At 58.4% G+C, this 23348-nt stretch overlaps 1 protein-coding gene across 5 annotated transcripts; it reads left to right on the top strand.

Moving 5' to 3' along the window:
* Positions 1 to 2408: 2408 nt before the first annotated feature.
* Positions 2409 to 22008, top strand: ING5 (inhibitor of growth family member 5). Of its 5 annotated transcripts, none has more exons than XM_069466882.1 (10): positions 2409 to 2480; positions 4207 to 4278; positions 7064 to 7230; positions 8768 to 8867; positions 9057 to 9150; positions 9476 to 9492; positions 11406 to 11419; positions 16926 to 17054; positions 17210 to 17271; positions 18746 to 22008. In XM_069466882.1, exons 1-10 carry the CDS (start codon positions 2444 to 2446, stop codon positions 18786 to 18788), a joined length of 735 nt encoding a protein of 244 aa, XP_069322983.1. In that variant the 5' UTR covers positions 2409 to 2443; the 3' UTR covers positions 18789 to 22008. The 5 variants fall into 5 exon arrangements, with proteins under 5 accessions (XP_069322983.1, XP_069322185.1, XP_069324199.1 ...); XM_069466084.1 differs by having other exon boundaries at positions 8768 to 8879; XM_069468098.1 differs by lacking the exon at positions 4207 to 4278 and having other exon boundaries at positions 8768 to 8879.
* Positions 22009 to 23348: the final 1340 nt, after the last annotated feature.

Below are 23348 nucleotides of genomic sequence, written 5' to 3'. Positions count from 1 at the left end.
CTGTGTTGCCTCCTTTTGTCAGACGTGAGGCCTGAATCCTGTCCCCATACTGTCTCAGAATGAGTAACGAATGGCCAGATGTTTTCAAAGATTATCAAGTTAAAAACGTAAGTAGTAGAAAAATGGGTAGCATGACAATGCGAATAACCCAATTAAAAAATGGGCAAAAGATCTGAACAGACACCTCACCGAAGATATACAGATAGCAAATATGTATATGAAAAGTGCCCAAGGTCATATGTCATTAGGGAATTGCAAATTAAAGCAGTGAGCTACCTCTACACTCCTATTAGAATGGCCAAAGTCCAGAACCCTGGCCCTGCAGGCAAGAATGTAGAGCAAGGGGAATATGTATATGAAAAGTGCCCAAGGGGCCGGGCGTGGTGGCTCACGCCTGTAATCCTAGCACTCTGGGAGGCCGAGGTGGGTGGATCGTTTGAGCTCAGGAGTTCGAGACCAGCCTGAGCAAGAGCGAGACCCCATCTCTACTAAAAATAAAAAGAAATTATATGGACAGCTAAAAATATATATAGAAAAAATTAGCCAGGCATGGTGGCGCATGCCTGTAGTCCCAGCTACTCGGGAGGCTGAGACAGGAGGATCGCTTGAGCTCAGTAGTTTGAGGTTGCTGTGAGCTAGGCTGACGCCACGGCACTCACTCTAGCCTGGGCAACAGAGTGAGACTCTGTCTCAAAAAAAAAAAAAAAAAAAGAAAAGTGCCCAAGGTCATATGTCATTAGGGAATTGCAAATTAAAGCAGTGAGCTACCTCTACACTCCTATTAGAATGGCCAAAGTCCAGAACCCTGGCCCTGCAGCCAAGAATGTAGAGCAAGGGGAACGCTTACTCCCTGGTGGGAACGCACAATGGTGCAGCCGCTTTGAAGGACAGTTTGCCAGTTTCTTACAAAACTGAACATACCCTTGCCGCGATCCAGTGATGGCCCTCCTCGGCATTTACCCTACGTCCACGTGAAAACCTGTGCACCAGTGAGTACAGCAGCCCCATTCACAATTGCCAAAATTCGGAAGCAGCCAAAATGTCCTTCCATAGGTAATTGGATAAACTATGGTATATCCATAATTGGAATGTTTTTCAAATTGAAAAGAAATGAGCTATTAACCACAAAAAGGCATGGAGGAACCTTAAATGCATATTGGTTAGTGAGCAAAGCCCTTCTGGAAAGACTCATACTGAATGGTTCCCATCACGTGGCATTCTGGAAAAAGCAGACTATCGAGACAGTAAAGTGATCAGTGGTTGCCAAGGAGTTTTGCGGGGAAGGAGAGAGGGCTGAGTAGGTGGATGGTCGGTGTATGTAATGCGGGATAACTGATAGCACGCATTGGTCTAAACCCATGGAACGGACCACACAGTGAGCCCCGATGTCAATGATGGACTTTGGGTAATAGTTTTCATCAGCTGTTAACAAGTGTACGCCACTAACGCAAAATGTTTATAATAGGGGACAGAGTGTGTGTGTGTAGGGGGGTAAACGGGAACTCTGCGCTTTCTGTTCAATTTTTGATAAACCTAGAACTGATGGAAAAACTAGTCTATTAATTTTTTTAAAAAGTGGTCACTTCAACAAAGTGGGTAGTGTACAGCCACGTGCTTTCACGATCTCATTAAGCACCGAATAAGGCCAGGAAGGACGCACCCAAACCGCTAACGTTTGGACTCAAAAGTGGACAAGACAATGGGTCCTGGGCCCTGCGGAGGTGGGGAGCTGTACGTTCCTACATGATTTGAATTTTTATAATGAATGTAGAATTAGCAACGATAAATGTTGCTATTTTTCAATATTTGGGGTTTGGGGAAGAGTTTGAGAAGGGGAAAATGCACTTTAAACGTGACAGTGCTGCTGCCCTGGTCAGGTCATGCCGGACGGCAGCGGACCACGCGGAGTCTCGGGGTCTCGGGGTCGAGCACGCGGGCAGGGGTGCGGGTCCCCGCGCTCCTTGCACGCAGTGGGCGGCGCTGCCCGGCTAGAGCGCGGGGCTCCCTCCGAGCGGCGAGCGGGGGCGGAGCTGGCCGGGAACACGGGGAGCGTGGGCGCCGGTGAGCCCGGCCGCCACTCACGTGGCCGTTTGTCTCCCCGCACCTGCGCGCCACGTCTCCCCGCGGCGGGGGCGCCACCGGGCGGGCGGGGCCCCCAGCGCGCGCCTGAGCCGAGGGCCGCCGAGCCCACGTGTCGGCGCCGGGCCCCGCGGGCACAGGCCGGGCAGGTGCGGCCGGGGACGCCCCGCCGGGGGCCCCGCTACCCCGCGGCCTGGCCGGACCCGCGCCCCTCACCCCGCGCCGCAGCCCCCGCCTCCCGCCCGCGCCTGCCCCGCCCCCCGCCGACCGGAAGCCGGGGGGCGTGGCCAGTCGCGCGCCGCGTGAGCAGGCAGCGCCGCCCCCGCCAGCGCCGAGCGCACCCCGAGCGCGGCCGCGGACGAAGATGGCGACCGCCATGTACTTGGAGCACTACCTGGACAGTAAGCGCCGCCCGCGCCGCGCAGACCGGGCTGGGCGGGGAGGCGGCGGGGCCGGGGCGGCGGGGTGCGCGTGCGGGGCGCGGAGGGCGCGGGGGCGAGGGCGCGGGGCCGGGCGGGGGCCGGCGCCTCGGCCGCGCCAATTCCAGGTGCGTCACGGCGGGGCGGGGCCGACGGCGCGGGGCGGGGCTTCCGGACACGGCCCGCCCCTTTCGGGCCCGCCCCCGGCCGGCCGGGCAGGTGGGCCGCACCTGGGGAGGGCGGGCGTCCGGGCTGCGGGGCGCCGCTCTCCCGCCTGGCCTGACCCGCCTCGTCCCCGTCCCCGTGAGGCGCGGTGGCGGCCGGGCCTCCCGATAACCGGGTCGGTGATTCCTTCCCACTCCTCAGGGACGCGGACACGAGGCCCGGAGCGGCTCGTAGCTTGCTCACGGCCACCTGCCGGAGGAGTGGCAGAACCCACGTGTGGTGTGGGGACTGCCCGGGGGTCGCGGGGGTCGTGTTTGGGCTGGGAGGCTCTGGAGTGCCCTTGTGGGACCGCTGCCCTGGGGACACCACGGCCACTCGGGCCTGGGGCCGCTCTGGCCTGCCCCGGTGGCAGAGTGGTGAGTGAGCCTGGTGCTCAGAGCTGGGGGCCACCCAGGCACGTGGGCAGACCAGGGTGCAGCCCTGCCCGACGGGGACGCACCGTTTGCTCTGGTGTCTTGGGGCCTGTGTGTGTGAGGGGTCCTTTGCTGTCCGGGTGCCTGCCCCGCGGGCCCCCCCCAGGAGGGTTCAGTGTGAGTTCTGTCACCTGCGTGAAGGCACAGAATCGAGGCTCCTGAGCACCTGGTGCGCCCAGGTATTGGGCTGAGCAGCCAGGAAAGCAGACACCAGCCCCGTCTCCCTGCACCTCACCGTCGGGTGTGGCACATGGGTTTTTAAAAAGTTCACAGAAGACTGCGGACCCTGAGGGAACCCAGCAGGGCGAGAGCGGGCAGGGCGAGAGCGGGCAGGCGGTGCCCAGTCCCGGCTGGACAGAGCAGAGCGGCCGGGGGAGGGCGCAGGGCTGCTCTGTGGCTGTGTAGGGCGCCTGTGCCGCCCTCTGGGCGAGCTGGGGCAGCCGCTGGGACTTGAAGCAGCAGATTAGAGTTGGGTTTTAAGAGATTGCTGCGGCGTCTGCGGGAGGCGAGCAGGGTGTCCGGGTCCTCTCGGCTGACTGTCCAGTATTGTTGCCACCAGCCACGGGGCTATTTCAGCAAAATTAAAAATCGAGGCCCTCAGTTGCACCAGTCTCATTTCCACTGCTCAGTAGCCCCACGTGGCCAGCAGCCACTGTACTGGGCGGCTCAGAGAACATTTCCATTCTTGCATCAAGTTCTACTGGGCAGTGTGGTCTACACTGCCTGGTGCACTCTTTCTCAGGGGGGGAGATCAAGGAGGACCCCAGGTTTTTGGCTTGAGCCGTGGAGGATGCTGCTCACCAAGGTGGGGGATCTAGGGGCAGGGGCTGGGTGTGGCCTGGGAGGGGGAGTCGTGTGGCTGCGTCTGCTGGGGTGGTTTCTAACTTCGGAAGCGTGTCAGTGTGGTTGGTCCTATCCGTAAAGAGAGATCTGAATCCTCCTGCCCCCTAAACCTGACAGAAACAGACGACAGGGTGGGCTTGTCACCGTAAACTTCAGGTGTAAAGCTTTGGAGGCCAGTCCTTGCCCTGCTACTGAGACGTACGCGACTTCTATGTCTTGTGTTTTAGGTATCGAGAACCTTCCGTGTGAACTTCAGAGGAACTTCCAGCTGATGCGGGAGCTGGACCAGAGGACAGAAGGTGGGTTCAGGCCTGTCAGGGTAGTCAGGACGGGGCGCTGACAGCCGGGCCGGCAGCTCCCCAAGGCCAGGGGCAGAGGCAGCAGGGGCATGTGTGGGCGTGGAAGGCTTCGAGGGGCCCCGGTGTGGTGGGGCTGTGGCCTCGCCCTGGGCTGTGGGCATCACACAGTGTCTTGGAGAGAGTGCTGGGACTTTGCAAACCAAATTTAGTTTCCTGGATTGTTACACATCTTCATGTCACATTTTTATTACCGTCATCCTTTCTAGTCAAAATATTTGTTGCCTTTTTGTTTCCTTTTAAGATTTTTTTCTTTTCTTTTTTTCTTTTTTTTGAGACAGAGTCTCACTCTGTTGCCCAGGCTAGAGTGAGTGCCGTGGCGTCAGCCTAGCTCACAGCAACCTCAAACTCCTGAGCTCAAGGGATCCTCCTGTCTCAGCCTCCCGAGTAGCTGGGACTACAGGCATGCGCCACCATGCCCGGCTAATTTTTTGTATATATATATTTTAGTTGTCCATATAATTTCTTTCTATTTTTAGTAGAGACGGGGTCTCGCTCTTGCTCAGGCTGGTCTCGAACTCCTGAGCTTGAGCGATCCACCCGCCTCGGCCTCCCAGAGTGCTAGGATTACAGGCGTGAGCCACCGCGCCTGGCCAGATTTTTTTATTTTCAAAGTGCGTTAGTAGTTTAAAATGTTAGATGGTCCTTTTGGCCTCTTGGTATTTAATTTAACTCCCTATTTCTGAACAACATATTTTTGTTGCTAATTCTTTTTTCTTTTTTCTTTTTTAGAGATGTTTGGAGTGCAGTGGTGTGGTCATAGCTCACTGCATCCCTGAACTCCTGGGCTCAAGTGTTCCTCTTGCTGCAGCCTCCCAAGTAGCTGGGACTACAGAGGCACTTCAGTGTGCCTGGCCGATTTTTAAATTTTTTGTAGAGACGGGTCTTGCTATGTTGCCCATGCTGGTCTTGAACACCTGGCTCAAGCAGTTCTCCTGCCTTGGCCTCCCAGAGTGCTGGGATTATGGGTGTGAGCCACCGCGCCCGGCCTGCTAGTTCTTACTTCCTGTCAGTTTGGGCTTGACTTATTCTCGTGTGTCACGGCAAGTGCAGATGTGTTTCTCCAGTCGCCCCCCAAGCTCGTGCACACACACCCCTCCTCGGGTCTCACGTGTCGTGTGTTAGACTTGGTGGTCAGACCAGTGCTGGTGTTCCTACCCGGGCGGCCGCCCATACAGGTAGTTTAAAACTGAGTCATGTGACCTTTTTGAATCACTTCATTCTTTTTGCAGTTACTGATTGCCTTGTTTGTTGGCTTTGTTTTCCATATTCCACCCTCCCTGTCTCCCACCTCCAAGGGCTTTTCCCTGTGGCCTGACCTTCAGGTGACCTGCCCTCTGTCCCGACTGTGTCTAGGCCTGCTGCACAGTTCTTGCCCTGGGCCTGTCCTGGGATCTCCCGTGACCCCTGTTGAGTGTGGGATCCTGTACCCTGGATCTTATATATCCTCTTTTTTTTATTTGCTCCCTTGTTTTGGTGGAGCCTTTCCTCTGGTAGCTTCCTGAAAAAAGGTACACGGAAAGATACATTTCTTGTAACTTGCATGTCTGAAATGTGTTTGTTGCAGCCTCGTATTGGTTGGCAGTTTGGCTGGGCATAGAGGTCCTCGCTGGCGTCGTTTTCTGTGTCGAAGGCCTGGCTGCCGCGTCGCCGAGCTTCCGTGTTGCTGTTGAGAAATAGTTTGCCGTCTCCTTTATACGTGTGGTCTGTTTCCTTTTTCTTACTCAGAAGCTTTTGGTATATTCTGTTTATCCCTGAGAGTTTAAATTTTATAATGACGTGTTTCGGTGTGGGAGGTTTTTCATTCATTGTGTTGGGCACAGTTTTTGCAGGATTGGAATAGCTGAATTTTTTACTCAGGTCCAGCATGTTGGCTAGGGAACATAGAGACTGGTTTTTGCTTGTGAACTATAGCATACGTTCATAAATAAGCATAAAGCGTTTGTAGATTGCTTAACAGATGTTACCAGGTGAAGTTGTTCACTGCTCAGATGGAGAAATCCTAGAAGCCTGTGTGACTCTCCGAGTCATGACATCCCTCCCCTTCCAAGGGGCCACCACCCTGAGTTGGCGATAGTCCTTCACCACCTCCAGCAATAGTGTTCGCACCTCTCTAAACCAAGGAGTTGAGAGTTGTGTGTTCCTACCCTTGGTTTTAATGGAATCCTGCAGTTTGTCTTCCTTTCTGTCTTGCTGTTCTTGCTCAGTATCACCTCTGTGGGATTGAGCCACATGTTGTGAGCAGCTGCACCGCAGTCTCTTTGTTGCTGGGTGGCATTGTGTCGTGTGAGTGGATGACAGCTCGTCGGTTTTACTGTGGGTTGGACGTTAGGGCTGTTTCCTGCTGTTACGAATGTTTTCCCGTGTGTATCTGGGTGCCTGCGCACTCCGACTTCTTCAGGGCGTGTGACTAAGAGTAGTATGCCAGGTCATAGGTAGGGCGACCACATAACCACTTACTCAAACGGTGCGTGAGGGCACGGTCGCCGCGTGCTGGACAGCAGTCGTGAGGTGGGCGTGGCCTGGGCAAGGTGCCCTGCTGTGGAGTGTGTACGTCCACAGGGCACCAGGCTGTCTGCACAGAACGGTTGTGCCCACGTGTGCCCCCGCCAGTAGAGCCTGAGTCCGTGTCGGTCGCGTCTCTGCCACAACTTGGTGTTGTCAGCCTTTATTCGTTGCCAGCCTGGTGTCTTGTGCAGGGCTGGCTTCTGACCCGTTTCTCCATCAGATAAGAAGGCCGAGATCGACATCCTGGCTGCGGAGTACATCTCCAGGGTGAAGACCCTGTCCCCAGACCAGCGGGTGGAGCACCTGCAGAAGATCCAGAGCGCCTACAGCAAGTGCAAGGAGTACAGCGACGACAAGGTGCAGCTGGCCATGCAGACCTACGAGATGGTGAGGAGGGGCGGGGCCCGGGCCTCTTCCCGCAGGCACTCACCCCTGCCTTTCGTGCCACAACAGGGAAAAGCTCCTCGGAGATGGGTGCGTTGGCCGGGCGCGGTGGCTCAGGCCTGCGATCCCAGCACTCCGGGAGGCCGAGGCAGGAGGATGGCGTGAGCTCAGGAGTTCAGGACCAGCTTGAGCAAGAGCGAGACCCCGTCTCTACTAAAAATAGAAAGAATTAGCTGGATGTGGTGGCTCCTGTAGTCCCAGCTACTCAGGAGGCTGAGGCAGGAGGATCGCTGGAGCCCAGGAGTTTGAGGCTGCAGTGAGCTGCGCTGATGCCCCTGCACTGCAGCCCGGGAGACTGCGGAAACCCTGTCTCAAAAAGAAGAAACGGGTGCATCTGAGGTGGAAGTCTGTCTTTGATTGGGCGATTCTTCTAGATAAAGTATAGATTAGGGATCAGGGATATTCTTCAGCTGGGACTATTTCTGTGTTTTCTTTTTTTTCTTTATGGGCCCTTTTTGTTTGTTCATTTGGTTGGGAGAGCCATTTGTCTTTATGTATTTTTCCAATATTTGGTTTTGTCAGCTTTAGATAAACTAGATTTTTTGGTCCAGTTTCCTCCCAAGTCTGTTTTACTCGGGGCTCAGGTCGGGGCACCAAGCCATTGCCCTGTGATGTCCCTGAGACCTGAAATACTCGAGGGGAACCTAGTGCTCACGTGTGGGATGCTGATGCCCCAAACTGCCACGTCGCCAGAGCAGGCAGGCTGTTCTCTGAAAGGTTAGCTTTGGTTGGTTGTCACGGAGACGGAGACAGCTGCCCCCGACGCACAGTGAGCTTTCAAACTCGTTTATTCGGACGAGAGGGTGCGGGTGCTGCTCTGCGGACGTGCCCTCGCAGTGCTGGCTGCCACGAGCCAGCCGGACCGAGAGCAGGGCCCCTGGGGTCGCTCTGCAGGAGCCTGTCCCCTCTGAGTGACTCGGCGGTCATCTCCTGCTTGGTCCTGTGACCACGTTTCGTCTATTTCTTCTTTCTCCCAGCTGGTCCTGTCCTAAAGCAAAGAGTAACCTTCTGTTTTCTTTTTTGTTTTTGGTTATTCTTTTAAGAACCAATCTGGTCTTTAAATTTTTGTTTTTTTTAGAGATGGGGTCTTGATATGTTGCCCAGGCTGCCTCAAACTCCTGGGCTCCGGTGATCTTCCCGCCTCAGCTGGGACTGCAGGGTGTGCCTCTGTGCCTGGTCCCAGTTTAAATTAGGATTCCGTTACCAGATGTCCCCAACCTTTACTCCATGCCTCTCACTACTCTGACTCTCATTGTTGCCTTCTCTTACGTTTTTTCCCTCAGTAGGGTTTATTCTGTCAAAATAGGCAGAAAAAAACAAGGCCCTCGCGTGAACTTTCAAAGAGTGGGTCTGGTCTCAGTAGAGCTTTTGTTAATCGAAGGCTCGGTTAAAGGGCGAGGAAGTGCTCCCTCCGTGCGTTTGCGAGCTCCGAGGGGATTTGCTTTTGTTTTGAAGTAAGACTCTGTGTCTGCTCTTGCAGGTGGACAAGCACATCCGCAGGCTGGACGCGGACCTGGCGCGCTTCGAGGCCGACCTGAAGGACAAGATGGAGGGCAGCGACTTCGAGGGCTCCGGGGGGCGCGGGCTGAAAAGCAAGTCTGTTAATTTTTCCCGCATTCCGTCCCTGTTAACTGGGGTTTTGAAGAATGTTGCCAATAGACATTGGGCATAGCATGGTAAATACCACGTCTGGGCAGATCTTGTCTTGCGTTCCTGAATTCTGTGACAGTAATCTGGGTCTTTTTTTTTTTTTTTTTTTTTTTTCCCAGAAGGTCGGGGTCAGAAAGAAAAAAGAGGGTCCCGTGGCCGAGGCAGGAGGGCGTCGGAGGAGGACACTCCAAAGAAAAAGAAGCATAAAGCAGGGTAAGAGGCCCCCTTCCCCCAGGAGCACACCCGACGGCGTCCACTCAGGGCGTGCGGACACGGGCGGCCCCTGGGTGCCGCCGGGTGCTGGGGGGGCTCGATCTGCTCCGCACCTGCTGAGTCAGCCCGTCCTCCCGTAGCCCGTGAGGGGCGTGCCGTTGTCACCGGCATGGCGTGTCAGTGTCACAGGGACCTGCCCGGGCTGAGAGCTGCTGCCGCAGGGCTGGGCTTGCACCGGGAGCCGCCGCCAGCGCCGGTCGGTCCGCGCAGCCCGGGGGCAGCCCTGGCGGCAGGAGGAGGGTGCGCGCGAGTCGACAGAGTTCAGTCTAAGCCGCTCCTTACGTAGCTTGAGTTTTTATATATATTTCTCAATTATTTTATATATAAATATATATTTTGCATCTATTCATTGTTAAATTGTGTGACCGCATTTATTAAATATACATGTCATTTACCTGGAACTTCTGCGAGATACTTTATTTCAGGCGTTCTCGCGCTGACAGCCTCCCCGAGAGGGCTTTGCAGCGTTGCCTCCTGGAGGCGACGTTTAGGCCACAGAGGAAATGGCAGAATGCCAGGTCGCCTCTCTGCAGACGCTTCAGACAGTTCGGGCTCAGAAGAGTTAGCTTTTCTTGACCAAAAAGGGAAAAGTTTCGGTTCTGAAACCTGGTGTTTGCACTTTTATCTTTAAGTAAAACAACACTTTTGTAAAGTTATACGCAGAGACAAAAACTACACAGAACAAACATAGTTTAAGGAATTGTGGTGAGGTGAACATCTTGGTGACTAGCAGCTAGTTAGGTGGTGACTAGCAGCTAGGTGGTGACTAGCAGCTAGTTAGGTGGTGACCAGCAGCTGGTTAGGTGGTGACCAGCTCTGTTGGGAGAAGCCCGTCCGTGCGTCCCGTCCAAGTGGCTGCCTCCTCTCTCTGTCCCCAACCACACGTGACCCAGACTGCTGTAGTGTTTATTTCCCGTGGTTTTTTATAGTCTTACCTTCTAATTGTGCGTTCCTAGACTCTATATATCGTAGTTTAGTCTTGCTTTTGTTTTTAGCCTTTTAAATGAACTTTTTTAAGGAATAACTTACGTACAGTGAAGTGATATTTTAAGCGTACATTTTGGTGGTGCGCTCAGTTTCTGTAAAGTTGTGTGGGTATTCAGGCTGGTTTTTCTTGGTCAGTTTTGGTGACGTGTGTCTTTCAAGACATTTGTTTTAGGCCGGGCGCGGTGGCTCACGCCTGTAATCCTAGCACTCTGGGAGGCCGAGGTGGGCGGATTGTTTGAGCTCAGGAGTTCGAGACCAGCCTGAGCAAGAGCGAGACCCCATCTCTACTAAAAATAGAAAGAAATTATATGGACAGCTAAAATATATACAGAAAAAATTAGCCGGGCATGGTGGTGCATGCCTGTAGTCCCAGCTACTTGGGAGGCTGAGGCAGGAGGATCGCTTGAGCCCAGGAGTCTGAGGTTGCTGTGAGCTAGGCTGACACCACGGCACTCACTCTAGCCTGGGCAACAGAGTGAGACTCTGTCTCAAAAAAAAAAAAAAAAAAAAGACATTTGTTTTATATAAATTATCAGATTTTGTTTTTGACATCAAGTTGTTAATACTACATTCCTACCCTTCCGACATCTGTGATGATCTCCCTCTTTCTGCCCTGATGTTGGTGCTTTGTTTTCTCTATTTTTTGTTCTCTGTTGCATTTGTTTCTACCCTGTGTTTCCTTCCTTCTACTGAACATGGGTTTACTTTTCTTTTTCTGGCTTTCTAACGTGGACGTATCTTGGACTGTTGATTTTTATTCCTCCTTCTAATTACTATTCTACTTGCATTCCATAGATTTTGAGATACTATGTTTTTATTTTTATTCTGCCTAAAATATTTTAAAATTTTCTTTGTGATTTTTCTTTGCCCTATAACTTATGTAGAAGTATGTTTCTCAGTTTCCAAATAATTTGTGATTTTTTAGATAACTTTCTCAATTTAATTTTTAGTTTAAGTCTGTTGTGGTCAGAGACCATTGTCGTTGAAATCCTCTAAAATCAGTTGAGACCTGTGTTAGGGCCCAGTTTGTCATCTGTCCTGACTGTCCCGTGTGAACTTCAGAAGAGTGTGTTTTGCTGCCGTTGGGTAGCGTGTTCTGTGATGTCAGAAGACTTGGGTCACGGTATTGCTCAAGTCCCCTGTGTCCTTCCTGTTGTTCAGTTTCCTTGTTCTGTCAGTCGCGGAGAGAGGGGGCCTCACATCTCCAGCTCGTTACGGGTTCGTCTCCCGGTTTTGGCTTCGTCTGTTTTGATGCTGCTTTGCTTGGTACGTACACAGTGGGGCTTCTTTTCCTCTCCTTTGCCACGAGGAAGCGTCTCTCGATTCCCAGTAATGTGCTTTGCCTCGAGGTCTGCCCTGTGAGGGGCGCGGTGGGGGCTCCTGCATTCCCGGCTGCCCGGGAGGCTGAGCGGAGGATGCTCGAGCCCAGGCGTTGGAGGCTGCAGCGAGCGGCGATCGCTGCGCCCGGCCTGGGGTCAGCTCGCGAGTCATCTCGCCCTTTGCCTGTTCATTTCCATCTCTGTGGAAAACCTTCATAGAGGGGCCCGTCAGTCAGTACTTAGGACTGCAGGCCCCAAGCAGTGTCTCTGTCGTGACCGCACAGCTCTGCTGTTGGAACCCTGACACGTCTGTAAGAAAGGCGTGGGTGAGCGGCGTGGCGTGCCCCCGCAAAACCTCGCTCGCGGAGATGGCCAGCCCCTGGGTCAGGGTGAGCTTTTCTCCAGGGCTGGTTACGCGCACGGCGGGGGGGGGGAGGACCCTCCTGCGGTCTCTTCTGGGTGCTCTTGGTGTCTCGCGAGCTCCCTGCCCTGGCTGTTGGAACTCAGATGTCTCCGGCCTGTCTGTGAGCGCTGGGCGTCGTTCGCGTCACAGCTGAGCCGTGTTCTCTCCCCCTGCACGCACACGCAGAGGGCTCCTTTGCAGGTTTATGGGCAGCATTTTCCCTACGGCTGCCTCCTCCTAGGACTCTGCCCCAAATCCCAGCACGGGTGCAGCTCAGCAGGACACCGGGCGTGTGTGGTCTCCTCTCTGGGGACGCGTGGGCTGTGCCTCCAGGTGGAGGCCCAGGTGGTCGTGGGTCTCTTCCTGTTTGTTTCCCTTCTGTCGAGATCTTAGTCCTGTGCTACCTTTTGTCCAGTGTCTGAAAACAGTTGTTTCCTGTGTTTTGTGTCCCAGTTGTTCACAGTACGAGGGCAAGTTCCTGTTACTGTATCATGCCCAGCAGCAGAAGTCTTTTTATTGATAAGTCCTTTAAGTCTCTTGTTAAAATTTTTGTAATTTTAATAAAAATTTTTTTTTTTTTTTTTTTTTAGAGACAGAATCTTGCTATATTGCCTAGGCTAGTCTCCAACACCTGGCTCAAGTGATCCTCCCACCTCAGCCTCCTGCTGGGACTACGGGGATGGGCCACTGTGCCTGGCCACCGCCTGCCTTTTTCACATCTTATAATGTGATTATGAGTCATATTTTCCTGCTTTTTTCATGTCTTATAATTTTTTTATTATCTGTCTGACCTTAGGGATGAAAGAAGAGGGCCACTCCTCTGTCCCCTGCCGTGTTTGCTCCGCGTGGTCCACGCAGGTTGAGCTGCGTTAGGGCAGGGTCGGGGCGGGCTGAGCTTCCCCACCTGTCTCGGGGGCAGCCGCCCTTGGTGGGCACCCAGGATGCCTCCGTCCTGCCCTCCGTGGAGGCGCCGTGGGCTCAGACCGCACGTTGGTGATGCCCAGCTCTGCTGTGTCACCTCCTGCCCCAGCTGCCTCTGTAGTTGGCACAGGCCGGACGGGAGGTGGCAGCTGCGTCTGAGTAGGCCCGTTCTCAGGTCCTGAGGCTGTAGGGGTGTCCCTCTGCCCTTCCGCTGCCCTGCAGCCCGGGCAGCCCCTGGGCCGGGCTGACGCCTGTGGGGACAGGGCCGCCGCGTGTGCGGGCTCCCAAGTGTCGGTGGCTGTGCCCGCTCCGTGTGGCCCCCAGTCCCTGGGCACGGAGCCCTCGCTGCTCCACAGCTCTCCCACGCCTTTAAAAATGTGGGTTTTGCCCTTTGTTGGGTTTTGTGTTTTCACTTGGGGTGGCCACAGCGCCCTGCGTCTCCTGCGCCTTCCCCCTCGGACCCCAAGGCCACAGGCTGGCTGTGCCTCGAGTGGGAGTGGTTCTTGTCACCTCTGCCGCAGGAACGAGCTGTCCTCAAGGGCGTCCTCGGCAGGAGACTGCAGACGCTGGGGTCTGCGCGGTGGTGCGGGCAGCCCCGGGTCCGTGTGCTGGGCGTGTCCTCCCTGAGGGCCCGGCCGGGCTCCAGGGACCGTGGGGGCCGCGGGGGCATCTCGGACCCGTCTCCGCAAACACGTCGGGAGCTTGTCCTGGCCCGACAGAAGCCGTGCGCTGCGCACGGTGCTGCCGCTGCTGTCTGAAGGCAGATGAGAAGGGACGGTCACGGGTGGCGAGGACCGCAGTCCCCTGTGGCTAGCGGGCTGCCCTAGCGCTTCTGTGCAAATCCGTGTCGTCCGTGTGCCCTGGGTGGCCGTGTGGCTGCTGTCCTATTGCACAGACGCCAGACGGGCCAGAGAGGCCTGCTCTGAATCTGGCACCGTGTCCAGGGCGCTGGGCAGGGACACAGGGACGGTGCTGGTGGCTAGGGGGCGTGTCCTGGGAAACTGACGGGTGGACCCCGCCCCGGGCCCGCTGCGGGGGATGTGCGCGGCATGGCTCCGAGGACAGGAGTGTGTGCAGGAGCCTGCCTGCCGCTGGGCCTGGAGCTCGCACGTCTCGTCCCCGCGGACGCGGCGGGTCCCACGGCTGCCCCTGCGGTGGTGCAGCTGCACCGTCCCTGCTGCTTCCTGGCAGGTTCTGTCTTCCCGCCCGAGACTGGGAGGTGCTCGATCCCGTCCCCGTGACCTTGCTCCCTGCAGGTCCGGGGGGCGCAGGGCGGCCAGAGCCCACAGACGTCCTGCTTCCTGTCCGGGAGGTCCTGTGAACTGAGGACACCATGGCTGTCCCAGTCTTGCTCTCTGGCAGGGCAGGACACGCGTGTGTGGATGAAGGGGACGTGTCCTCTGAAGCCCCTGGGATCCCGACGTTTGGGCGCACCCAGCCGCCAGCAGTGCCGCCTGGGGTGCTGGGAGGCACGTGGGGGAGGCGTGGCAGGCTCCCTGGCACTGCCCGGCGCGGGGCCGCTGTGCCCAGGGACTGGCGTGGAGGACACCTCTGTGGCCAGTGGGGCCAGTGTGAGTCAGTGGCACCTGGCCTGCCCGAGACGTCCTGTCTGCCTCTGTGCGTGACGGCACCACGGAGCCCTGGGGTGGGACTGCGGGCTGGGTGGTGCGGCCGCGATGCCCAGGGCTCCACGCCGGGCTCAGCTGTCGGAGCATCCTTGCTAGGGGTCTCCTACCCCTCAGCCCCTCCCACTCCCCCAGATCTGGCCGGCGCCCGTGAACCTGGCGGTTCTGATGGATGCGGGTCAAGTGCCAGCTTGGGGGCCCCATGGGCACAGGCACGGGTGGCCGCGTGGAGCCTGCAGGGGACGGAGCGTGGGGGAGACTGAGGAGGGCGCCCCGCTGAGCCGTGTGGGCCTGGAGGGCAGGGCCGCCTCCCGCTGCTCACGGGCGCTTCTCAGGACAAGCAGAGGAAACGGCTTTCTCGCCGGAAGGGCCACGCGCGGCTGCTGCCTGGAAGCAGCATCGGCAGCACATCCGGACTCGGACACACTTCTGTGACACTTAGGACGTCAGGCGTAAAGCGCGGACCGTGTCCCTCCCAGAGGGAGACGGAGCAGGGGGCAGGTGGAGCCTCAGACGGGCCCTGGAGCCCCCTGGGTGGCGCCTAAGCCACAGGCAGTCCGGTGCGTTGCTGGGCCCAGGCGCACACGCACACGCGTGTGGTTGCAGAGGCGCGGGAGCCTCAGACGGGCACTCGGGGGAAGGGTGGGCGTCGCTCCCTCCGGGCCCCGATGTTTCATCTCTCTCTGGTGGTGACGGTCTGTCTGCCCGGCCACGTCCCCAGTTGAACCGGCATCTTCATAGGCAGATACGTGTTCCCGGGCTGGGGCGCGGGTTGGGGAAGATTCCTCTCTTCCTGCACTGACGGGAATGTGCTCTCCGTCCTGCAAGTTTATTTAAAAAATCGGAAATACGACAGAATGAATTGCCTTTCAAACAGGCAGAGTCTCCACCCAGGTCCGAGGTGCGGACGGTGGTGGTGGGTGGTGGTGGCCGCCGGCTGCGGGCCGGGGGTTGAGGGGGCCGGGGGTTGAGGGGGCCGGGGGTTGAGGGGGCCGGGGGTTGAGGGGGCCGGGGTTTGGGGGGGGCCGGGGGTTGGGGGGCCGGGGTTTGGGGGGGCCGGGGTTTGGGGGGCCGGGGATTGGGGGGGGCCGGGGGTTGAGGGGGCCGGGGTTTGGGGGGGGCCGGGGGTTGGGGGGCCGGGGATTGGGGGGGGCCGGGGGTTGAGGGGGCCGGGGTTTGGGGGGCGCCGGGGGTTGGGGGGGGCCGGGGGTTGAGGGGGCCGGGGGTTGGGGGGGCCGGGGTTTGGGGGGCCGGGGGTTGAGGGGGCCGGGGTTTGGGGGGGCCGGGGGTTGAGGGGGCCGGGGTTTGGGGGGCGCCGGGGGTTGGGGGGGGCCGGGGGTTGAGGGGGGCTGGGCAGGGCGGAGTTTCAGCTGCGGGGACGGGCGCTGTGGGCCGTGGAGCAGTGTGGGCGGGGGTGGCCCCTGCTGCAGGCCGGGCTGGGGTGACGGCTCCAGGGAGGGAGGGGCAGCTGCTGCTTGGTGGATTTGGGGGGGAGGTCCGAGCAGACGCACGGTGGGCCTGGGCACAGGACGCTCTGGCTGTTCCGGGGGGGGAGGGCGAGTCCAGCGCGGTGGCTGTGCCGGCCGCCTGGCAGCTGGCCGGGCTGGGACGCGGGTTCTCGCAGATGTCAGCTGTCCGCTGGTGGGCGGTGGAGTCTGCCGGCCCCGGGGCGGCCGGGGGCCTTGGAGAGACACTCAGAGGGGAGGGGCACCCAGAAGGCTTGCGGAGGGACGAGGCGAGGGTGGCTTCGCGAGCCCAGAGTGAGACAGGACCCCGACGCTGTGCGGTGAGCCTTGCGCTTTGCAGCCTCCCAGGTGCCTGTGTGCCCTGGCCGCGTCCCGTCCAAGTGGCCGTGGGGGCGCCACCCCTGCGCCCCTGCTGCCCCTGCTGCTTCTCGAGTTTTGTGGTAAATGGTTTCTAGCGAAATCTCTCTGCCCACGTCTGACTGACTGCCCAGGCTGAGTGCAGCGGCGTCATCACAGCTCCTGCAGCCTCAACTCCTGGGCTCAAGGGATCCTCCTGCCTCGGCCTCCGAGTAGCTGGGATGACAGGCGTGGCCAGCATGCCCGGCCACGTCCTAGTTTCTTACTATAAATCCTTAGGAGAACGTTGCTTGGTCCCAGGGGTCACTGAGGGTTTGATTGGAAATGTTCGACTCGCGAGGAAGACGTCCCTGAAGGGGATGCTCAGTGGGGGAACGTCCGCAGTCAGGGGCTCGGGAATCATTGACACGTCAGTTTCTAAGCAAGGACGACGGAAGCACGTTTATTCACGAAGAGTAGCTCAGAGCGCCTCACAGATCTGCCCCTTGGAAAAATCACCTCCTTGGTTTTGGGGTGGGGGAACCTTGGCCCAGAGGCAGCAGGGCCGGCCTCGCCGCCCGCCCGGCTCTGCCGCTGCGCCGCCCGCCCGGCTCTGCCGCTGTGCCCTCCAGTGGTGTCTGTGCCCCCCAGGTCGGAGTTCACGGAAACCATCCTGTCTGTGCACCCGTCCGACGTGCTGGACATGCCTGTGGACCCCAACGAGCCCACGTACTGCCTGTGCCACCAGGTCTCCTACGGGGAGATGATCGGCTGTGACAACCCAGACGTGAGTGTGCGGGTGCCGTCACAGGCCGTGTGGCCCGTGGGACGCGTGTGCCCTGGGCAGGGTCTCGTGGGGTCGGGCGGGGCTGTTGGCGTTTTCTGTGCTTCGAGTGCAGAAGACAAGAGGCGCTAACGGTGGCTTCTCGCTTTGCCTTGCAGTGTCCGATCGAGTGGTTTCACTTTGCCTGTGTGGACCTCACCACGAAGCCCAAAGGAAAATGGTCAGTACGGGGGTGCCCGCTCCGTTTTCTTCCAGCCTGTCGGGCGTCGGGCTGCTCCCCCCAGAAGGCGGTGGGTGGCCGGGACCGGGCAGCGTGGCGGTGCTGAGGGGCAGCAGCCGGGCGTGGCGGGACCCGGTGGGACCCGGTGGCTGCGCCTGCGCTTCCTGCCACTCGGGCAAGGCGGGCTGGCGGCTGTGGGTGCGGCTGTGGTTCCACCCCCCGCCCCTCGGCGCTGGCCCTGGCGCCCGGGCTGCGCCTGCAGAGGGTGGTCTGCGCCCACCTGCGCCTGCAGAGGGTGGTCTGTGCCCACCTGTGCCTGCAGAGGGTGGTCTGCGCCCACCTGCCCCAGGACTGCATTTGTTACGTTTGTGTCATTACATTTATGTCACCTTCCTGAAAACCAGCCATCCTGACTCGAGCAAGGGACACACATCTCTTAAGTGAGCAGTGACGGCTCTTGTCCCCGAGGGAGGTTTTGAGGAGAGAGGGGACGGAGCGCTGAGCCAGGGTGTGGGCCCGCGGCCGTGCCCGGGGCTGTCCCTAGGGGCCGGGCGGGCTGCGCCGTTGCCTGGTTCCTTGCGTTTGGCCGGCACGGTACTGTCCTTCCTAGGACTTCATTTGCATGAAGACCAAAGTGGTTTTATTTGTATGTGCTGAGAATGGACGTAGGGAGGTCTGATTCGAGACTGAATCTGGCGAGTTTGAGTTGCCCCCCAGTGTGGGGGGCGCTGGGAAGAGAGGCCGGCTGTCCCACGCACGGGAGCCGGGCCAGGGCAGGACACGGGGCGTGGAGGGGCGTGGAGGGACATGGAGGCTCCTTTGTGACCTTTCCATGGATCACTGAGCGTTCAGGCTGCTCTCCTGTTCCCCAAGATTTGCGCTCTCTTGGCGGACACAGTGCTGCAGCCCAGGCCTGGGGCTCCCGGTTGTCGGAGAGTGTTAGGGCCGAGGGCCCTGGGCTCAGCCTCGTGCCTGGCGGGAGGTCATGTTTGCTGTGGTGTGTCCGTGGCATGCACATCAGCCGCCTCCCGCCTGGGGAACCTACTAGAATGTCCCCTTGTGTCAGGAGCGGCTGCTGTTGTCCAGGACTGTTGAGGAGCCGCCCGTGTCCGAGGCTCCGGAACGTGCTCGGCCCGGAATCGTCAGGGAGCCCTTGCGAAACACGCAGGTTCCACAGCCCAGCGCGGGGCTGCCGGGGCCTGGGGTCCGTCGGCCCGCCCGGCCCACCCCACGCGCGTGAGCTCTGCACCACCCGACCCCACGGACTCCGGCCACGGTGGCGGCCGGGGAAGAGCAGCCCGCGTGGTCGGGGGGACGCGTGAGTGTGAGGGCAGAGTGCCCGCTGGTGCCCGCCGTCCAGTGCTGTCTCACCAGCGCCCGGCAGCTCTGGGGGATGTGCGCAGGGGGACCTGGGAGTCCCGAGTGCTGGGGGACGGCGCGAAAGGCGTCACTCACTGTGCCTTCCTCGCCGCAGGTTCTGTCCGCGGTGCGTCCAGGAGAAGCGGAAGAAGAAGTAAGGAGACGCCGCCTGCGGCTCAGAAGAGAAGCCGACAGGCCCCTCATCCGCGCTGCAATATTTCCTGCATTTCAAAGCTACCTTGTGCGATGGGTATTTAAGAACTCAACGGCCAGTTGTAACTCTGATGTTTCCTAAGGCAAGAAGCCACCACGCCCTGTGTGCACAGGGCAGTGATCTTACAGGGACTTGCCACAGTGACTCTATTCCTGTGACGTTTTATACAGACCCCCCACCGAGCGCGGCAGGTGCTGAGCGAGCCCGCGGGGACGCGGGGACGCGGGGACGCGGCGGCAGGCGCAGCCTCGGCGCGGTGGAGACTTTTTAACCCGGTACACTGCCACCCCTTCGCAGCTGGCGCGGTCAGTGCGTGCAGTCTGAGGAGTTTCCCAGGACCGTTCTGTGCAGCTCGGGGCTCCGCGCACCCTGACGCCGCCGTAAGCACACCTGTCACTCACGTGCGTGGGGCCAGTGCCTCGGTTGCTGGGCGGCCCCTGAGCGCTCAGCTCCGATGCCGATTCCGGCGACCCTGGACCGTGGTGCGGACGCCTCCGACGTGCCTGGGAAGGGCTGGGGCCCCTCTCGGGAGCAGGCGGCCTCAGCCTCACCGAGCGCTGCCTTTCCAGCTCGGACTCCCGTCCTGCCCTGGGGGTCGCCTTCCCGAGGAAACGGCTCTGCGTTAGCCAACGGCTGTCGGTGACCACGACCAGCACCAACAAGAGACGCGTGACGGCCGGGCTGACGCTCCGTTGCTCTGGGCATTCCTGACGTTTTTACTGTGAAGATGAGATTATTGTGATTGCATGACGATTGTGGGTCTGTGTGTCCGTGACGTGAGTCCGGTCCCGTGGGAGCCGACCGCACGCTGCCCGTGAGCAGCAGCGTCCGGGACGGCCGTGGCGCGACGCGGCTTGTGAATTTGTCGTGCCGCAGTAGTGCTTGTGCAGCGAAGTTAGGGAACTAGCGTGTACTTTTTGTTTAATCAGCATCCACCAAACGGCTTTCAATCATCTTTTCGGTAGTAAGTGGGTACAGTGCATACGTCGGTCTGGGACACGTGTGTGTGCCAGCGTCCTGGACTCCCGAATCCTCGGCCTGCGAGCGGGGGAGGTAGGGATCCCTCGGGGTCTGTCCTCACCCCAGAAGAGGAGAGAACTGAGAGAGAAGTGAGAGAACTGAGGCGTGAAGTTCCCAGTTAGGAAAAGTCTCGTCTGTACGCCGCGGGCCTTGGCGTGGTGGGCTGGTCCTTGACGGCCAGACCCGTCTTCCCTCCTGTTCCCTAGCGTTCCGCCAGGACGGGAAGCAGCACGGAGGGGACCTGTGAAGCGCTGGGATCTGGGCCGCTCCCGCCAGAGCACATCCGAGGACAGGCACGGCCCGTCCCCAGCAGTCTCCGGCCACACAGGCTGCCCGCCCTTCCCCTGGCGCGAGCGAGGGGTGGGCTTGCTCTCGGGCCTGCGGGGGTCAGTGGGCACGTGCAGGCCCCCCAGGCGGCCGGTGGGGCAGGGCGGGTGGGTGCTCGGCAGCTGCTGCAGCTCACATCCCTGTCGGCTCCCAGGCGCCGTCCAGCCGCTCGGAAGGTCTCACCTCAGTCTCAGCCATGGCCGTGAAACTAGCGACGTGGTTTATTTCCTTTTTAATAACAGCTTTTTATTAACACGGGTGTTTGAAGATCGTAGAGAATAAATTGTGGAAAAATTTTTTTCTTCACTCTTTTACCATCTTTTGTGGAGAGGGATCGGTAAGTGTGGAGAGCTTGTGCCGGGCGGTGCCTGAGGTTCTGTAGGAGCTAATTTAACATTCGCCTCGGACGGGCGCGGGGAGAGGTGCGTTTGTCGGGGTGGTTTCCGGCCTCGCTGCCCGGGAGGGACGCTGGCCTCACGGGAGCTCGTTCCACCTGCTCGTCCCCGTCAGCGCCCTTGTGGCTTCTGGCTTCATTTTGAAGTTTCTGTGCTTACCTGTTTTTAGTGTTTACTTTTGCCATTTAGAATAATATCACCAAAACAATGTGCATACGGCTTTGGAATAAACACGGAAGCGTGAGCTGACTAGGAGTCGTCCTCGGAATGCTGTTTGGACGCTGCCCGAGTGCCTTTCCCCACTGCTGGCCCGTCTGCGAGGGGGACGCTCGGGAATGGCCGTCTGGGTGGGAGAGAAGGTCCTGCCGCCCGGCCCGCCCCGGCCCCGCGCAGGGACGGCCGGAATGGTGCTGCTTGCACTGTCCCCGCGTCGCCCCCGTGGTTCGGGGGTTCAGTCTTGGACCAGAGCCCCCTCCACGCCTGCCTGGCTGCAGACCTGGCCTTGGAGGTGGCTGCGGAGCCAGCCCCGTCCGTCCTGGGTCGAGGGGTCTGGGCTGGACCCAGCGGGTCGCTCTGGCAGCTTTACCTGAGCTGAGGACGTGGCTCCTCCCTCCGGGGCCGTGGGTTTACCTGTGAGGGCAGGAGTGTCGTGCACGGAGGGGAAGCAGGGTCCCCTTCCTGTTCTCAGTGCTGCGTCAGAGCAGCGAGGTGAGGAAGTCCCCTAGTGTCCCTCTGGGACAAGGCATGCTGCATTTTAAAAAAAGGTTTGTTAACTGAGTCCCTCAGATCTGTGAATGTGCTGGCGCCGCTGCCTGGGACGGACACGAGCCGGAGTCCGCGGAGGCTGCCCAGCAGCTGGCCGTCTGCCTGTGCGGTCGGGCCCCTCGGTGGGCAGCCCTGAGACCAGCGTGGCCAGGGCCGCAGGGCCCGGGCGTCTTCCAGCAGGCCTGGGGCAGCCAGGAGCAGCTGTGTGGGCCAGTGGTGGTGGGAGGGCTTGTCGGGATGGATGGGGACAGCGGCCAGCTCTGTGTCACTCCCGTCCCAGCAGCCGTGCTGCGCTTGGCCTCCTGACCTGTCCGGGAGAGCCCGCGGCAGGGCCTGCTCCGAGCAACAGCTGTCCCAGAGCCTTTTCCCCACAGCCACAGAGCCAGGAGGCTGCCCTGTCGTGGGACCGGGAGGTCAGGTCCCCACGGGTCACAGTAACACCACGAGGGACATTTATTACGGGCATTGAAGATTTAAGGTTTTCCTAAATTTTTAGCGGACAGTGACTGGTCTTCATTAGCTGTGCTGAGAGGAATTTTAAAACGGGGGAAATGTAAGAAAAGTGTTCTCATTCAGGAGAAAGTTTTATGAAGTTTCTTTCTTCCCATCTGTGTATTCTGTGGTGTTCACCTTTAACCACATTTCATCCAAAAAGATGAGCAGCTTTAACATGAATGTTACGTTTTATTTTCAAGGATTGTCTATGTTCCCTTTGTAAAGGAAAGATAGTATTGTAAATCTTTTTATTAAATAATGTAAAGATGTATATCTGTATTTTTGGATCATGTTACAGATTATGGATATATTGTTTAATAAATAAAGTATTTTTTGGAACAAACGTTTGAAAGTACATCATTTTGGGAAACCGGTGTAAAATTTCAGTGTTGTGCCCAGAGATAAGCATACCTTACGTTGAGTTTTCAAGGGGATGTGCAGTGATTGGAGGAGAGTTGTTAGGGGCTTCTCCAAGCCCACTTCACCCAGCCGTGGCCTGGGTGGGTGCTCAGGAGGGTCGGTGGCCAGCGCTGGGCCTCAGCTATGTCGCAGCATCAGAAGTTGGTCCCCGACTGGGCGCAGTGGCTCCGCCTGTAATCCCAGCACTCTGGGAGGCCGAGGCGGGTGGATCGTTTGAGCTCAGGAGTTCAAGACCAGCCTGAGCAAGAGCGAGACCCCGTCTCTACTAAAAATAGAAATTAGCTGGACAACTAAACAAATATAGAAAAAATTAGCCAGGCATGGTGGCGCATGCCTGTAGTCCCAGCTACTCGGGAGGCTGAGGCAGGAGGATCGCTTGAGCCCAGGAGATTGAGGTTGCTGTGAGCTAGGCTGATTCCACGGCACTCACTCTAGTCCGGGCAACAGAGTGAGACTCTGTCTCAAAAAAAAAAAAAAAAAAAAAAGAAGCTGATCCCCAAGCTTGGCGTGTGCTCACAAGAAAGGTGTGTGCATCAGTGAGAACGTGCAGGTTGCTTTATAAAGGTGTGCTGTGCTTTCTCTGGAATGGAAGGGTTGCCTCCAGGACTTGCATGGGTATCGACACCCCTCTGGAAGCTGTCCTAGTCTGCTTGGGCTGTGATCGCAAAACAACGGACAGGGGAGGGCTTGACAAAAATTTATTTCCCAGCCGGGCTCAGTGTAGCCTGTTTTTCTCCAAGCATTCTCCAGGGTATTTGCAGCTGTTTGCTAGGGGGATGGTGCCCTGGGGGTGGGGTGGGGCAGGTGGTAATCTTTATTGGTTCTGAATTGTTACTAATTCAGAGGTCTGAGATGCCACTGGCCTGGAGAGTGAGGGCTGATGGTCTTGTGATAAGGAGCATTAAGGGGGTCCACAGGCCGGGCGTGGTGGCTCACGCCTGTAATCCTAGCACTCTGGGAGGCCGAGGCGGGTGGATCGCTGGAGGTCAGGAGTTCGAGACCAGCCTGAGCAAGAGCGAGACCCCGTCTCTACTAAAAAATAGAAAGAAATTATATGGACAACTAAAAATATATATAGAAAA

This window comes from Eulemur rufifrons, chromosome 1, assembly GCF_041146395.1.
Source record: "Eulemur rufifrons isolate Redbay chromosome 1, OSU_ERuf_1, whole genome shotgun sequence".
NCBI lineage: Eukaryota > Metazoa > Chordata > Mammalia > Primates > Lemuridae > Eulemur > Eulemur rufifrons.
The sequence above is the reverse complement of the archived record's forward strand: the minus strand, read 5'-3'. Positions and strand labels throughout refer to the sequence as shown.

What these genes read in the sequence shown, in the direction of transcription:
- ING5 (XM_069466084.1), top strand. Translation starts at nt 2,444, where the DNA reads ATGGCGACCGCCATGTACTTGGAGCACTACCTGGACA. An exon ending in CCATGCAGACCTACGAGATG is followed by an intron (nt 7,231 to 8,767) that starts GTGAGGAGGGGC and finishes CTGCTCTTGCAG; the next exon opens with GTGGACAAGCACATCCGCAG. An exon ending in TCGGCTGTGACAACCCAGAC is followed by an intron (nt 17,055 to 17,209) that starts GTGAGTGTGCGG and finishes TTTGCCTTGCAG; the next exon opens with TGTCCGATCGAGTGGTTTCA.